The 17774-nt window shown below is 33.8% G+C and overlaps 1 protein-coding gene across 2 annotated transcripts in view; it reads right to left on the reverse strand.

Moving 5' to 3' along the window:
* Positions 1-17774, reverse strand: part of ANGPT1 (angiopoietin 1) — a 252802-nt gene that overhangs the window by 62597 nt on the left and 172431 nt on the right. The window contains exon 4 of one of the 2 annotated variants that reach the window (XM_034668475.1): positions 11763-11995. In XM_034668475.1, the coding sequence (XP_034524366.1) occupies positions 11763-11995 (233 nt within the window). The remainder of the gene's footprint in view (positions 1-11762; positions 11996-17774) is intronic. The other variant, XM_034668476.1, reaches the window with a different exon arrangement.

The following is a 17774-nucleotide window of genomic DNA, read 5'->3' on the forward strand; positions in this document are numbered from 1 at the left end:
CTGATAAGGTGCAAACAAGCAAACAACTAACTGATTAGATTCTATATTTTTCAGCCAGGTGTGTGGGCATCTCATGGAAAAGCCATTTGAAGACACTCCCTAGATTCCTAATTTATTTGAAAGGACTTTAAAAAGTGGAAGAAGGTAATACCTTGCACTTCAAGAGTGTGGAAAATTAAAAGGTCTACAGGCAATATTCAATATTTCAGTATTATGTGCATGGGTATGAGGGTGAGGAAGACTTACCAATGACTTAATAAATATGTATCACATATGTATAACTACATAAATACATAAAAGTTTTATGTTTCTGAATTGAAAATTTCAAAAGTTGGTATCTTATTTTATATAAACATGCTTATGAACCTAAATATCTAGGGGTTGGTATCTCAGCATGATTGTTTTTAACCTACAAACATGGCAATTACATACAGTTTATTGTAACATATTTGTACATATATAAATTTATGCATATATATGTATTATATATATAACGCAAATCGCTATATCACAGTATAACAAACACATATTCTATCTGTAAACACTTTAAATCCAAAGTCTTTGGGTAAGTAGCTAAAAGCTTCTCTTTTTAAAGATCTTCTATTCTTTTCCCCATAGTCCCCCTAGCCACAGTATAAAAGAACACTTGAAGATCATTTACTTGCTACATTATTACTTTAATTAAAATTTTTGTAATAGGAACTGTTCTTTGTGTGTGAATATTTTGTAGATGACACTTAAAATCTTAACTACCTATCCTCTTCTTGGTGGAACTATAATAATCACGATCATAATAAAATCAATTGGCACACTCAGTATTAGAAATTAGCACACTTACTATGTTTCAAATCTGAATTTTGTGAGCCACGTATGTTTTATATGCCTTGTTTCATTTAGTCCTCATAAATACCTTATGAAATAAGGTAAATACCTTATAAATACCTTATATTGTATATGTGAGGAATCAGAGGCTCAGAGATGCTTTCTAACTTCACCAAAAATTCTAAGGAACTCTTTTGACTATAAAGCCAAGAATCTATTATCTATTATTTTTACTATAAAGCCAAGAAACTATTTCTTACTGGCTCTTGGAGTGAAGTCAAATCCAAACAGGACTCCAGTGACTCATCTGTCACAGAGTCCCCAGCAATACTTATCTCAGATGACAAGGTCATACCCAGGGTCTTGGGTGAATCAGGACAGGCCTTAATTCAGAATGGCTATGGCCTCTTCTCTTGGAAGCAGGAAGTATTGGAAGAGTGACAGGGGTTAGAAAAGATAAGAAAGAAAAATGTTGTGATGAGGACAGAAGAGAGCCATGGGCAGCAGCATTATCTGTGAGGTGGGAACTGTCAGCAGAAATGTGGAACACTGATGGCCTGTGACTTCAAAAGCTAACAGAGCATTAGGAAATAAAAGTGCCTGAGCAGCTGTATTGGATTCCATAATGTCTATATCCTAAAAATCATACTGACCAACATTTACCCTCATTAATCTTAGATTTATTCTTACAAGCCTAATGACTTGATGTCCCAGTCTCTGGACTATCTGATAAAGCTACAAGCTTAGAGGAAGTGCTGGTGGGGAAAGGGAAGGTAAGCATATGTGTGGGTATTTGTGTGGGAGTGTGATTGTGTTCACCTTCCAGAATCAGTCATGAAGACAACAACAAAAAAATGATAATCAAAAGGTTTTTTGTGGGATGCCTGGGTGGCTCAGTCGGTTAAGCCTCTGCATTTGGCTCAGGTCATGATCCCACATTGGGTTCTGGGGTTGAGTCCCACATTGGGTCCTTGCTTAGCAAGGAGCCTACTTCTCCCTCTGCCCCTCCCCCTGCTTGTGCTGTCTCTGTCTCTCTCTCTGACAAATAAAGAAAATCTTAAAAAAAAAGTTTTTTTGTATGTATGAGGAAAAAACAGTAATCTTAGAAGTGGGCAAAAATAAGAAATGAGAACAGTTTGGGCAGTATATAAGGGACAAATCATACATTTCTCCAAAGGCATTGTGCTATTCTGATGCAAATTTAGTCATGCTGATGATAGTGAATTAAATTATTACAAAAAACTTTAATTTTATCCAACCTTCTTTTCTGAAAAAGAAGACAAAACAATGCAGAATATGTACTGTCACAATATTTTTAAATTTTCTTAACATTTTACTACTTAAAGAGATACATTTTAATTATCTGGAGAATATATGACCCATATGTATAATTGTAGGCATACACATTTTTAGTAATATTGAGTTGTATGTATAATGTATATAAACTGTTAAATCTATGTGGACATGCAAACCACCCTATACCATAGGTAGATTACTAATTTTATGCTATTTTTAAGTGTAGAATAATGAAACATCAAGTAATTCTACATAATTCTACTTTAGTTTGATCAGTGTATTCAAATACAATTTCCAGTATTCCTCTAATGTGAAACTACTCATGTGTATAACTGAATGTATACTTAATGTGTATTACACTTAAAACAACAATGGATGCAAAAAAAAATGAAAGTTGAAAATGGATTTACACACTACCTCTGTTTAATCAAGTAATATTCATTTTTCACAAAATCTATTTCTGTGTTTTCCTTTTGGGCACCCTGATGGGCAGTTATGAGTGCTACATGACCCTTGCCATTTGTTCAGAAGATCATTTCATTAACAAAAATATTTCAGGTGTTTCATATGTGTTAATTTCCCATGTAATGTTTTTGGCCTGACTGGAATATATTGATTTTGAACAAAAGATTTCCCATACACGTGGGAAAGCTTAAAGGGTATCTCTTGTGCTTTGTTATAAGTAGACAAACAACTGATTTCAGCAAAAACCATTAAAAATGGAATGAAAGTCCCTGGGTGATGCTATAAATGGAAATAAGTTGCCAGATGCTTTTGAAAACTGACAAAAAAAAAATTCCAAACCAAAACACTTCATTTTGAGTTTTAAATAAATAAAGGCTGACTGTCACTATAGGTATGTCACTTCGATTCTTACTCTTGTGAAATATACTTGAAGAATAATACTTGATTACCATACTGAGGTTCATTCTGAACTTGGGGTTTTCCTAGTCGTTAGAAGTGATACAAAATGAAGAGAAGAAATGGAATGATTGATGAGTCATAAAATGTATGGACTTGTCTATGACACCAGACAAACTCTAAGGTGTGTAGTAGTCTTATGTTAAGCAGCCTAGCAGCAGAGGTGGGACTAGAATTCAGATGCCCTACATTCTTGTTTCTGCTAGACCACCATGCCTTGCCCTCTAAATGGCATATGTCAGAGGTGCTCCAAGATGCTGATTAGGTGACCACATCTCAGCCTAAGCTCTAGCTCTAGGGATATGAGCTGAAGAATTAATTATGGTTGAAATTCAGTCTATTTGTGCATTTGTAAGTACGTATACATGGGGCCAAAACAACTGGCAAAGCTTCCTTTAGAACCAAGTCTGCACTTAAAATTGAACCCAAAGTTCAAATTCACTACTTTAAAGGAATTCATGCTGGCTATGAAAACAATGTTCACACCTAAAAATAATTATGGATAAATGCAAAGACATAATAAAATACACAATTAACAGAGTAATTGGCATTTCATTTAATAATTTAACTTCATCATAAATTCATTAAAAAAAGGTAGACTGTTCTTAGTAGGTCACATAGTAATGTGATTCCTTATTGGAAATGGTCCCACTCAGAATGTGAACATCCAAGCCAGTGGTAAGATGAGATTCCAGTGTCCTTAGTTATGATGTTGATATTCTTTAGCTGAAAATAAATGTTGAGCTCTAATAGGAAACTAAAAATGTTTTTTAACAATAATTTTTAAGGTTCTTTACAATAAACTTTTAGAAAAATGCTAAAAATCATTATTATTTTGATTATATGTATTTAAGCCTAACTGTATGGTTATAATATTTCTCAGGTTTTATTTCATTTTTCTCCCTTCTTAAAGCAGAAGACATTTCATGAGGGTTTCACTGTATGGTTAATGTGATGCATACATACTGAACGATGTTAATAAAATGTGGTTTTTTTTCTTACTTTCCCTCCAAATAATTAGAGGTGTCATTTGGACTCAGTGTAAAGTACCAGAGCTTATCTGTAAGTAAACTGTTCCATTATGTCTCTGGACTTAGAAAATATCTGTTCAGTACAACTAGAATGCAGATGAGTCCAGGAAATGACTTAGTTGAAATTCTATTAAAAATATTTTGTGTTTCTTTGCTTTAAACAATCAGACCACGAAAGCACAAGAGAAGAAACGCAGTTTGCTCATAGAAATGTTGGAAAGGAAAGGCAACACTTTTTTTTTTTTTTTTTGGCCTTTCATCTTGGTAACTTGTAGGCCCAGCTAGAACCGGGAGATATCCCTTTTCAGATAGTTTAGTTTCTGAAATTGAAACCTGAATTCCAAAAGAGAATTAAACACAAAGTTTCAAATCTCCCCCGAAAGATGAGGTTTAGAAATAATTCATGGGAGAGGTCAAAGGCTGTACTACTTTCTATTTGTTATCATTAGTTTGTCTATCTGCTATTCACGCAATTTTTTTTTACAGAAATTATAACTTTTTGAAAGGCAGATAACATGCTCCATCAAAAAGGAGAAATATACCATTTCCAAAAATAAACAGTCACTTTCCCCTTAAAGCCATTGGGTTTTATGAAAGGAAGTGCTAGAGAGTGTGGTTCATTTTAAGGAAATTGTGAATGTTTGACATATAATTTTCTGTCAAGATAAAGCATTTCCCTCATTAAATGGGAACAAGTGCTCACTGTAGTGTGCAGCAGATGACTTCCTGTATTTTTCTTTCTCTTTCTACCTAATGTGAAATTGTGCATTACAAGTAGTCAACGAAAACCCAAATATTTTACTCAGTCAATGAAAATGATATATTCTATTTTTATCAATGTTTATATAAGTGACTTTCAAAAAGTTTTAATTTCCTCCCATTGCTTATGATGTTTTTAGAATCATTCTTAACTCAGGGGACTTGCAGGAGTTCAAACTATCTTATCCCTTGACTGAATGATTTACTTCACAAACTCAATAGACACTGCACGGGAGGTAAATTCCTTTCAGATGGTAGAATTATTCTGAGAACAGAACCAAATGTCTCCTCAGTACTGGGAAAGAAACAAATGCCTCATTTCCCCTTTTCAGAAGGCCAGAGGACCGAAAATAATGATCAGAAGTTCCATACCACGGCAATCAGCCTCTGGGAAAGACTTTTTAAACCAAATAATTTAGATCACTTAAAAATTTATAGCATCAGTCATTATGTCTTTCAGATGATGTGAAAGAATTTTTTTTATTTTTTTTAAATGAACTGCATGAGAAGCTCTTTATGGTTTGAAATTTGAACTTCATGTAAGGGACCTAAATATACAAACATGCTCATACCTCTCAGTATTTAAGTTTTTTTTACTCCTCTCTATTTTGTGTGCATCCCTACCCAAACTGTTATCTGTCCTTTCACAAGCAAGTTTGCTGGATATGGGTAGACAGTATTTTTTGCTTTTATTTCCTCTTGCTCATTTTTGTCATTGATCCATGCAATTGAGCCATACATGTCACCCAAGCTCTCCCTGTAGGAGGCCACATCCCAGTTCAAGATTCACTTTTCAGGCTGCTTTTTTTCTTTTCTTTTCTCTTTTCTTTCTTTTTTTTTTCTTTTTTTTTTCTTTTTTTTTTTTTTTTTTTTTTTTTTTTTTTTTTTTTTTTTTTTTTTTTTTTTTTTTTTTTTTTTTTTTGCCTTTCTGCTTATTTGCCATGAAGACATTTCATAGAAGTTTTTTTTTCTTTCTGCTATAACATTCCTCACTACTGGTTTTACTTCCTTATTTTGTTTTCTTTCTGGTCTCCTTTTAACTATCCCATGAAGAACTCTCAATTTTCTGTCTTGGATTTTACATTCTTATTATTTTAAAATGGGTTCATAATCTTAGTATGTAAATTCTCTGAAATCACACATAAACCTGTGTCTGAGTGTTTGCACTAAGCGAGAAGGAAAGGCAGGCTAGTTTTTTTTATCAGATTGTCAAATAGATCTACAACCCCCCCAAATGGTTGAGTCGTTGCTTTATATGCATTTTCAATGGATTTCATTTGCTGCACGAATTTACCACTTGTCTCCTCTGAGGACACAGCAATGTATGTGGTCATCCAGATTTCACTCCTGAATTACAAATTTGTATTTCTCTGACTTCCAGATTGGAAACCATAGTCACCTCAGTCAATATGCCCCAAACTAAACTCATTATCTTTCCCCCTTAAACCTGTTTCTTTTTAAACGTTGCTGATTTTAAGGAACGTAATCAATATCCCCTTAGTTACTGAACCCAGAAAATAAGAGTTATATTTGACCCTCTTTCTAATAGGTCATTATTTCTTGTTGATTCTAATTCTCTTTGTTCATGAATTCCCCCTCTATCTGCCTTTCCATTTGTCCCTCTTTGGTCCTGACCTCACTATTTTTCTCCTAGGAGATCCTTTTGAGAATCAGATGAAAACCACCATCGACTCTATCTTCCCTTCCCATCATAGTACAGTGGATAATGTACAGACTCCAGAATCAGACTCTGGGTTCAAATGTCAGCTTGCCCACTTGCTAGTAGTGTGATATTTGCAAACGACTTACTTCTCTATGCTTGGTTTCCTTACCTGTCATAGGAAGCTAATAAGAGCAACTTATTAGATAACAACTTATAGAGTTGTTATCAGAACTGAATGAGTTAATATATGCAAAGGGCTCGGAAGATTGATTTTTACTCTCCAAATATTTGCTAATATTTTAATAATAACGGCAAAACATCCACCTGTTCCCTCCACCTCCAAGCTTATCAACTTTCCAGTACGTTCTTCCTACATTGTGACTGGGATAATTTTTTTCTAAAATGCAAATGTCAACTTGTCCTCATACATTGACAGGACTCCTTACTGTTTTCAGAGAAAAAAATGCAGCTTCCTTGATCTCCTTCAGTTCACCTCTCTAACTCCATCTTTCACTGTTCTCCTGGCTTTGATTCTGAGATTTAGGCTATGGATTTAGGTATACCCCACTCCCTGCCACGACTCCTGGCAAATATGCATGTTCTTTGAGCTGTCTGGAGCATCCTCTGGTTTCTTTATTTTGAAGACTTAGCTGTTATCATCCCATTAAAGCCATTCTGCCTATGTTTTAATCATGGATCAACTTTAACCAGTTACGTGTAACTTTGGGCAAATTACTCAGGTTCTCTGTAGAATTTATAAAATGGGACTAACTATAGTATTTACCTCATATTGTTATTGTTGGGACTAAGTTAATACACATAAAGCTTAAACAATGCCTGAATCATAGTAAGCATTCAACAAAATCCTTAAGAAGACTGCAGATGCTGTATTTTGCCCTCATCCTGTCCCTGCCATGATTTTAATATTTCTCTTGTGTATTTCACTAGTGCCCTGGTACCTTAGCCTCACATGTAGCAAAATATGAAATATAATTGTGTTTATGATTTCAAAATATGAAATATAATTGTGTGTTTACCCATCAAACTCTAGATTCCTTGAAGCTACAGACTGAATTACATCTTTTCTCTCTTCCCAGTGGCCTGAACCCCACCTGCTATATTACCAGAACTCAACAAATATTTGTTAAATAAAAGTGGATAAATATTCTTATCCCCCAGAGGAGAATATGAAACAGAACAATTGTTGTATAACTATTTTTGAATGAGTGGATAAATTTATTAATCATACCTTGGTATAGCAGGAGTATGCTCCAAGGTGACTTAGTAAGAAAACCAGCCCATGGTAGAGAGTGGAGGCTAAATATTATTTTCTTTCTTCGTTTTTTTAATGCTTTGTTACTAATTAAATTCTTGATCGCATAATATGATGTTTGCCTCATGTGCTCTCAACAGATGTGATGATGGCTTAATCGCCTCTGAGCATAAAGATGACTGGTGAATGCTTCATGGTCACAGTACCTGATTATTCTTCTCAGAGGAATTCCAAGCCTTGTACCCAAGCCATTATCAATGTAAACTATCTAATTCCAGCAATAACTGTGAATTGCCAAGAACATGAAGCAATCAGCTAAGTTTTGACGCTATGATAACACTGAGGGCAATATTTTTTTTTTGTGGGTAATGTTTCTAAGAATAAATGTGGCCAAATGTTTGCAAAGGTTACACAAAAATAAATTTGTTACCCAGAAGCCTTACAAAATGGATGCAATTCAGTTTGAAATGATTATTTGCCTAAAACACCACTATTGCCTGTTTGGAACAAGAAGAGGACAGGTTGGTGAATTATTTTAGAAAGGGTGTTTATCAATGAATCATGGAACACTACATCAAAAACTAAGGATGTACTGTATGGTGACTAACATAATAAAAAAATTTTAAAAAAAGAAAGTGTGTTTATTAAAAATCATACTTAGCATAAGTGTATCTTATGACATTAGATATTTTAGTAGGAAAAGTTCTGTGAAACTAAACAAAAATAATCCCCACATGCAAAGATGGATTTACAATTCTTGGACCAAACACATGTTAGGGAAAGGATAAATTTCCAGCCAACATTTCCTGAGAATGCTTTTATCATGTAACTTAAGTGAGTTATAAACACTTAAGAAGGCATGAAAGTAAATTAACTACAATTTTTTCAGCATTTACTATGGATAGGAACAGATGCCATATGTTTTATAAAAACTTCTTTTAATTTACTACAAACTCATCAGGTATTCATTATGATCCCATTTTAGATAAGAAAACTGAGGCTAGAAGAAACTGCTTGGATGACTGTCAACAGTTAAACACTCTTAAGCATTGTATTTAGACAGTTTCCATGAAAGGAAAGGAAGTTTGCTTTTGGATAGCACTTAATAAATTTGTGTTTAATTGAACTTTGTCACTTGGAGGAGAAAGAAGGAACTAAAGTTTAATGAGTCAACTATGTTTTGTGTTGTCTGCTTTTATAGGCAGTACCTAATTTAATCCTTTCCCTATCACTGAGAAGTAGACACAATTATCCTGACTTTATAAAATGATGAAACAGCTTCATAAAGGTTAAATTAGTTGCTGGCGACAGAGAAAACCCACTAAAAAAATCTCTTCTCTTACTTTGTAGTGTTACATTCAGGCTGTCCCCATAAGTGATTGGGTCAAGTTGGAAATGGAGGAAACTTAAAGTCAATTAAATATTTTGGCTTTCATGTTATAACACAGCTCTTGGAAAATCTTTTAGAAGACTACTCTTTGAGTTCTTAAAATACACATTTTAAGAAATTCATGCACTTCTTGTGGTATATTAATTTTAGGCATATTTGCATATATTTAAATGTAAAAGTATAATACTTGCATAAAATCCTCTGATAAATAATAAATCCATTTGATAAATGAGTTGTTGGTCACAAAAGTAGGGAAAGATTTTACTCATATGTTTTAGAATTAAGATGAAATAAAAGTTCATTTTAGTGACTGATTTTAATCCAATATTATGGTATGAGTTATTTAAAATTTCAAATTCACCATAACTAAAGACCATGACACCAATGAAAATAAAGACATGCAGAGAATTAAAATCTTGATGGAAACCTTAGTAAGAGGCATCTTCCATTTTGTGTCTTTAATGAGTTCTTAAATGATCAAATATTTGACTAGAATATTAACTACAGAATTAAGGAAAACAGTTTAACAAGAAACAAATAAAACTTATGCTTATGAGAGCACAGAACTTATTGGAAAACAGGATGATAGACTTAAATGATGATCACAAGTCCTGCAATTAAGTCAGAATTTATTTTAGGACTGTATCATTAAAAAGAAAATAAATATCAAGAGGCCTGAAGTATTAGACAATTTGTCTCTCTTATTTTTGTGTTGGATATGTTCTATCACAAAAGAGAGAGTTACTTTTCACATACCCTGAGATGCTACTTATGGGTAGCATCTATCAGGATCATAATTGTTCAATAAGTGTTTCTTGAACAGTTGTTTTGTTGCCTGCTGTTGCACCCAAACTTCAAACCTAGCCAGGAATTTTACTTTTGCAGTCACTCCCACCCCTGCCACTAAAAGTTTAAAGACATATTTATTGGACAAATACTCAGAAAAGAAGTGAAATTATGATAAGTAGGCAGACATATGAGCTCTGTGAGAATCACCAGGGCTTGATATTTCTAACATCATGAAAAAAAGAAAAAAAGAAATACTCAACTCCATGTGCTTTAAGTCTCAGGATGATAAGAAAAATATGTTTTCAATGTTCCCCCTAATGTATTCAGTTCAATATGAGAATAGATATGTCTCATATTAATACTTAATTTCTAAATACTCATGAGCTCCATTAAAATTCTCTGGCAAAATCATACCAAGCTTTCCTTCCAGTGGACTCTAACTCAAGGTTTTGGCAGGCGCTGACTGATTAGCAGGTTTTTTCCTTCCCAATCACATTTCTGAGCACACCCAAATGGAGCTCTGGGAACTTACTGTTTAAAAAATATTCTTTACAAAGTATATTAAGGACTTGTTTAGACTATCTAAAGGAGATATAACTCAAGGTAATGGAGTGTAATAGAAAAATTTGAAATGTCTTTAAAACAAGATCACTTCATATGGAATTATCATCTATATTCATATCTATACATGAAAGTATGGAATTGAGATAATTTTTCATATAGCTCAAGTCCACTATTAAAGAAGCCTCTGTGGTATGTATATTGCATATGCACATGGAACCACCACATGAATGGTCACATAACCACAGCTTAGTGACAACCATAACTTTCAGACATAAATGGTGTTCTCTTTCACTCATCACTGTTTACGATTCATCGCATCTTCACTCAGAGAAAGGCTGATTAGCCAGCAGAATACAGAAGAGGACTTTAGGCTCCAAGCTTTGAAGAGCTCTCCTGAGGCTATGAAGAGGATCTGTGTGAAGTAGACAAGCGTTCACAGAGGCGCTCATTCAGTAATTGTGGGGTGGGGACGGGCACATGGATAAACAGCTTCTGAAGAGACAAAGGCCTACGATACTTTCAACGGTTAAGTGGCTCCAGATAATCTAGTCATATTACAAATTTGTATTTCCAACACCTGAAACTAATATTACACTGTATATTAACTGTACCAGAATTTTTTTAAAAATATGTATTTCACTGTCAACAGACAGCCCAGAATAAATATGTCTGGATGCCCTGGTTAGGTCTTCTCCACACAGGACTAAACACAAGTGATCTGAATAAAGACTTATAATAACAAAATTCTTTCTCCTTCATAATAGTTATAGGGAACATCTATATCTCCTTTTCTCTGTAAGCAACTCTTCCTTCTCCCCCTCTACAAAAGAAATAATTAATATTAGTTTTAATACGAGAATCTTCCTGAAACTTTCCCAGGACTCTGAATTAATCTTTAACATTGGCTAATTTCTGTCTTCTATATTTAAGTGTCTAACACCATAACATCAGATATTTATCCATGACAGTATTGCAGGTTTTATCTAAGGCTAAAAAGAGCAAGCAAGAGAGAAGAAACTAGAAAGTTCTTTTAGAAAGGAACTGTGAATTCACAAATTCAAACTTATGAATACACTCTCTGACGTTAAAAAACATGAGAAAATTGTGAGTACAAACTTCATTCAGTGCTTCTAAGAATAAAGTTATTTTGCTGCTTTTATACAGCAATCAATACAATATGGAAAGTTGTATTGAATATTTACTTGTTCCATGTTAAATAAAATATCTACTATACCAAATTAAAGAAATTCTTACCACCTTCTTTAGTGCAAAGGTTGACGAGGTTATGCACTGTGTCCATTAGCTCCAGCTGCTGTTTCTGAAGGACACTATTATTGTTGGTGGCTCTGTTCAACTGTTTCTCCAGTTCCTGGATTATATATGTTTGACGAGTAACCAAGACTTGAAGATTTTCTCTCTCTTCTTTTAAGGTGTCCAACTCTTCCTTGTGCTTTCCCTCCATTTCTAAGATTTTATGTTCTAATAAACTACAAGGAAATAAAGACAAGGCTATTTTTAAAATGCTATACAAAAATACATGATTCAACTAGATCCTTTATTTAAAGTTAGAAGTTTTAGTTAGGTATGTCACAATAGAAATATTGGATAAGTGGCAGTCTCAATGTATACACATAACATATTCTAATATACATAATATGTTATTTATATAAATATTTAATACATATATTAATACAGGAGTTACATATATATCATATCAAATAAAGAATTGTTAGACCATTTGCTGTCAGAGTAATATTTATTTCCTAAATATAATTTATTTCCTGGGGTACATCTCATATCCAAGGTAGCTGACTTGGACCCAAACAATTTCAGTCTGTAAAAGTTATAGTATAACTTTCATTAAGGAAATAGGTCCAATAAGAAACTGATAGAATAGTCCAGCAAAAATATAAACAAAATATAGAAACTATTTTTTTTATTTTTGTTGCACTCATTTGGGATTCTCAAAACATTAACAGTAATTAAATTTCACAATAGTTCTGTGGGGTCAGTTAATAGTATATTGATGCAGAACCTGCAGGACCAGAAAGTAAGCTATGCAAAATCACAGTGAATTAGAGTTCTTGGGATTTCTGATGGCTGGTCCTGTATCATAACCACAGCTTACTTTGTCTCTCAACCTAAGTTTCAGAATGAGGTCTAAAAGCACCACAAGTTCCCAAATCACTGCATAGATGGTTCTGCACAGGAAGACCACAGGCTGGTGGCATGGTCTTACAAAAAGACATGGGGTTTTGCTCAGGGTGATGTAATCTTCAACTGAGACCCTTCCTTCTCTCAGAACTCTTCAGAAGATACTCCCCTTGCATACTGCACATTAAAAAATGATAGGGAATCCAGGAGCACTCCTGGATCCTAGCAACTGACTGTAAATAAAAAGTATTTACATTTTATAGAGTGTATAATATACTAAGATTCCTCAGAGGAAAGCCTGATTCAGTTTCCTCAGTTCCTTTTTCAGAAGGTTCAACCAGTCCTTAGTTTACAAGGTGTTATTCAAATGTAACATACCAGACTGGGCACTTAATTTACCTTGGAGAAATATAGCACTGAATCATTCCTATAAGTTTGCAAAAAGGGGACTCCAGGTAATGTTTTAAATTTAATACTTAAATCATAAAATTGAGCATGTTAGAAGAGCCAAATTTTCCTACTTGATGTACTGGGGGACAAGCTGGAATATTTGATTGCCCTTTACGCAGATTAAGAAGTGTGGACAGAACTGCTTATGAGCATTCTGGATCTTTGCCAACCAACCTGTCCTCAAGCAAATGTGGCTCAGAATATGGCAGGAAAGTTGCCTGTTGAACCATGCCTGAAAAACACTGGGATCCTCCCATTCATGTTACCCTACATGTTACCCTACCTTTACAACTCCTTGGATAGCAAGTCCAGATTCACATATGAAAATTTCCACTAAGAACTGTCAGGGGCAGCTCTGTGACTTGTGCAAGATAAGAGAAGCCACACCTCTATTTTGGGTTGCTCTCATTCCTTGGGAAAGAAGCCCTGTCCTGATTGTTAAGCAAACTCAATTTGGACAGAACCTGGGTAAAGAGATTAGGGAAATCTGTGATGGCCATCTATATTTTTGAAGACATCTTTTGGAAATGAAAACCTTAGGCAAGAAAGTCAGGGTAAGATAAAAGACAATATCTGTGAAGAGTAGGTAAGATTCATTATCTTTCTGTGCTTTCTTCTGTGTCAATAATTTGCTGCTTAGTTAGAGGCTAAAAAATAAAGTAAAACAAACAAAAAACCCTTCTCCGTTGGTTAAGCAGTTTATCCAACCACTGGTTAAGTGATTAGTGAACTTGCCACGGAGTCAAAGCAGGTTTTCTCTGTGTCTTGTAATATTTTGCCTTCAGATCTGAGAATTAACCACAACTGATGCCTTAGCTCATTCTCAGTTTACTTTTTAATTTTTTGTTTTTCCTCCTAATGAACAGATGCAAGATGCCCATAATATAAAGTCAGTTAACTTATGAAAAAATTGTCTTTTAAACCCGTAAGAGTTATAGTATACTACCAAGAAACCTTAGAATTAGCTGTTAAAATGATAATGTATAAATCAAAATTTGGATGATATAGTCATATAATACTGGATAAAAATCTGAATTACCATTTTGTTCCTACAAAAAGATGAGCATCGGTCAGTTTTCCCAATCAGTAGGTAACATATGGTTTAGAAAACATCATGCTATAGCTATAACTTGTATTTATTACTTGCTAAGTGCCAATAGTACTCTCAGCACTATGTAAAATATAAAATGATACCATTCCTACTCTAAGGATTTATTTTTAGAAAGAATACCTCAAATAAAACAACAGCAGCTGCAAGAAACTTTTGTTTCAGATATAATGCTGTTTAAAAAAAAATTTACACCAATGTTTTTCCACTTCTTTTGATATACTCCCTATTCAAGAAAGTATATACTTCAAGATGGCTACTACCTGAGATGTCAATAAAGGAATTTTGCCTGTTTGTTTTGGTTTTCAGGATAATTTGGAAAGAGCTGAGAATTTTAAGTTGATCAAAGAATTCCCTGATGCCAAGGGAAACAGCTCGGCACTGGCTTATGGAAGAAAAGGCCTGCATTTCATGAGTGAAAGGAATATGCACTTAACATGATGAAAAGAACATCAATTTTCATAGTTCACTGAACAACCTTTACTGCACTGTGGCTACCAGGTATCAAAAGACATCCAAATAGCTTGTCATCTTAAAGTAGATATTTATGCAAAGTAAAGAAGGGACTGCCTACAGAAGTAAGAACTGTGCTCTGCATCACAGACACCTCACAGGGTTTGGAATGAAATATATGCACGAAAAAATAATATGCATGAAAACTATCGCCAAACGGAAACCTGTCACATTGTTTCCCAAATGGCAGGTCTTGCCTGTTAACTATCTCTTCCAGTCATTTCCTCATTGCATTTCTTCACTTGGGAGTTCCTTTAATAACTTTTATACTATAGTAATTATCTACTAAATTTATTAGGTATATATATCCTTTATATTAATCATAACTTTTTAGACTTCATCAGGCAAGACTGATCTCTTCTTGGCCTTTCCTCCAATACTGCTCATCCCCTACTTCCATCTTCTCTTCATATTTGGCTTAAAAAAATATATTCTCTTTCTTTAGATACTTCTCATCCATTGGTTATTGTCTACTTGAGAAGTCAGCCCTTCCTTCTCATTACTCGAAACTGGTTTGAATCCAAAACCTTCTTGCTAGAAAAAATTCACATGCTATCTCTATTAATCACATTGTTGTAATATACCATTATAATTGTGTAGCCCTTTAAAGCCCTTATCTCCTTTGATTCTTAAAGCAATATAGAGATACAAACTGAGTAGATACCACAAACCCCAGTTAATAAGAATCTAAATATCATGCCCAAAAAAATGTGCACTCATTGTGTCAGAACCAAGATAAAAAGCCATGTCTTCTAAATTATCAGACTAGAAACGTGCCCATGACATCCCAGTGCTATGAACACGAGCATGAGAGTCTCTCCTCTTTGATTTAGTATAATATATCTTCTATTTATTTCTTCCACCCATTTATATTTTGTCAGGAAGCAAGGAATCACTTTAACATCTTACTAATTATCATTCTCCATCTGGTTATTCCGGGAAATTGTCTTTCACAATATTTTAGCCTATTGATCTTTTACATGTATAAAAACAGTTTCTTTGTCAAGCTGGTTTTTTTTTTTTCTATCTGAATTGAGATTTTCTTAAGCACCACTCTGCCTTAACCCCTCTGTCATTATATGTGATTTTATCCCATTTTGTCCTGAAGTCTTCTATTGGTTTTCTTACATCTTCCCTATCCAGATCAGTTGGGAGACGCCACCTCAGCTAGATACAGAGACCTACAAATAAAGTTTGATCTGAAGGACAACATTACAACTCCAGCATCCTAAAATTAGATAGGCAAAATTGTTATATTCTCCCTGATGATGTCCTGCAGCAATAAGTTTAGTTTAGACTTAAATGCATAATCCAAAATGTGGATGCTGATTCCAAACACCAGTGCACTGTTTTGTAGAGTGCATTCCATGTATTTTTATCAGGTGTTCACTTATTAAGAGTCCCACTCTCAAGTTTTTGGGAAGCTTAGATTAAGTAGTTTTTATCATGATGCATCTTTTAGGATTAGTGTTCCACAGAACAACAATTTATGAAACTGTACCTAAATCTATACAAATGGAGTTAGTAATCTGAAGACAGAGTTTCTCACAGGATTCTGAGTACTTCCTGTTTCCCTTCTTTCTGGAAACACTTTGAGAAGAGACATGCATAAAATTTTGGCACTTAACTTCTAGTTTGAGGCAGAGGTGCACTTTAATGAAGAATAAAATAAACAAAATAATCTAGGCCTTGAACTTCAGTAAAAGGTTCTAATCAAGTATATACAAAACCTTATTTGAAGTTCTTGGTTGACTTCTTTCCATTTTCACAGTCTGCCTTCTCAAACATATCTTATTGGAAATATTTCAGATCATTGAACACATCTTGAAACTTTCACAGAAAAAGCTCTCCTTTTTAAATTGTTTCCCACAATAGAGTTCTTAACATAGCAGCCAATGAATTCACAGTGGTGACAGTTTCCTAAGCAATATGTGTGTAAAGATAGCCTTAAACAAGGAGGAAGATGTTGAAAATATAGAAACCTTCTCAATTTTATCTGTCTGAAACTGTTACAGATGTTTCCATTTTTTAATTATTTTTAATATGTAAGGTGTCAACATGTGTTGCAAGTAAGGTTTTTAAAGATTGATTTTCTTTTCCCCCTTCAAACAAGGGTATAGTAACTTCAGGTTAAATTTATACTTTAAATTTCTAACTTGAACACAGCAAATTTACAATTTATAGCTAAATACTTTTGTAATTCCAATGTGGAGCAGAAGCATAGATTACTACAAGTAAACACTGGCAAATACTTTTTTTTAACAGTTTGGGGTAAATGAGAATAAACTAAGTATGTAATGGAAGCCAGAAAGCAAGAAAAAAACAGATACACTTCAAAACGTAAAAATGTAATAATACTTCTATTAAAAAATTGCACAATAAATGACAAATTACAAAAACACATATCTGCAGCATATATGATAAAGTTTTAATTTCCATTGAAGAGCATATATGAGTTAATAAAACAAAGATAAGCAACGTAATAGAAAGATGAGAAACACACATGAATAGGCTAGTCACAGAAGAAGAAATGCAAATGGTCAAAAAACATGAAAAGATGTACAACCTAACTTTTCAAGTAGACAACATTAATAAAATGGTTAGCAAGGTTTGGGGAAATGAGAAAGCCCAGGTGCACTTGGAGAGAAATATAAAGTTTGGAGATAATGTGTCTATATGTAGGAAAACTTAAATAATCACATAAAAATTTTAAAACATTGTAAATTATAGTCTATACCTAGCAATGAGAGATATGTGTATATAATTATATGTATAAAATATCTATGATAAATTTTTATGAATTAGAAATAAACTCAACTTATAAAGATTAGTTATAATCTATATACATATGCATTCAGTATATATGTATTTATAGATGTGTGTAATTGGATATGAGTGTGTGTCTGTGTAAACACACAACAAATATTCACACTCTACACAGATGTATGTCTTACTATGTTCAAAGAAAAAGTCTGGAATAATAAGTACCAAACAATCTGTTAATGCTGATTCTCTGCAGGGGTGGTGGTGGTGGAGGAGTA

This window comes from Ailuropoda melanoleuca, chromosome 9 (genome assembly GCF_002007445.2).
Source record: "Ailuropoda melanoleuca isolate Jingjing chromosome 9, ASM200744v2, whole genome shotgun sequence".
In the NCBI taxonomy this organism is placed as follows: Eukaryota; Metazoa; Chordata; class Mammalia; order Carnivora; family Ursidae; genus Ailuropoda; species Ailuropoda melanoleuca.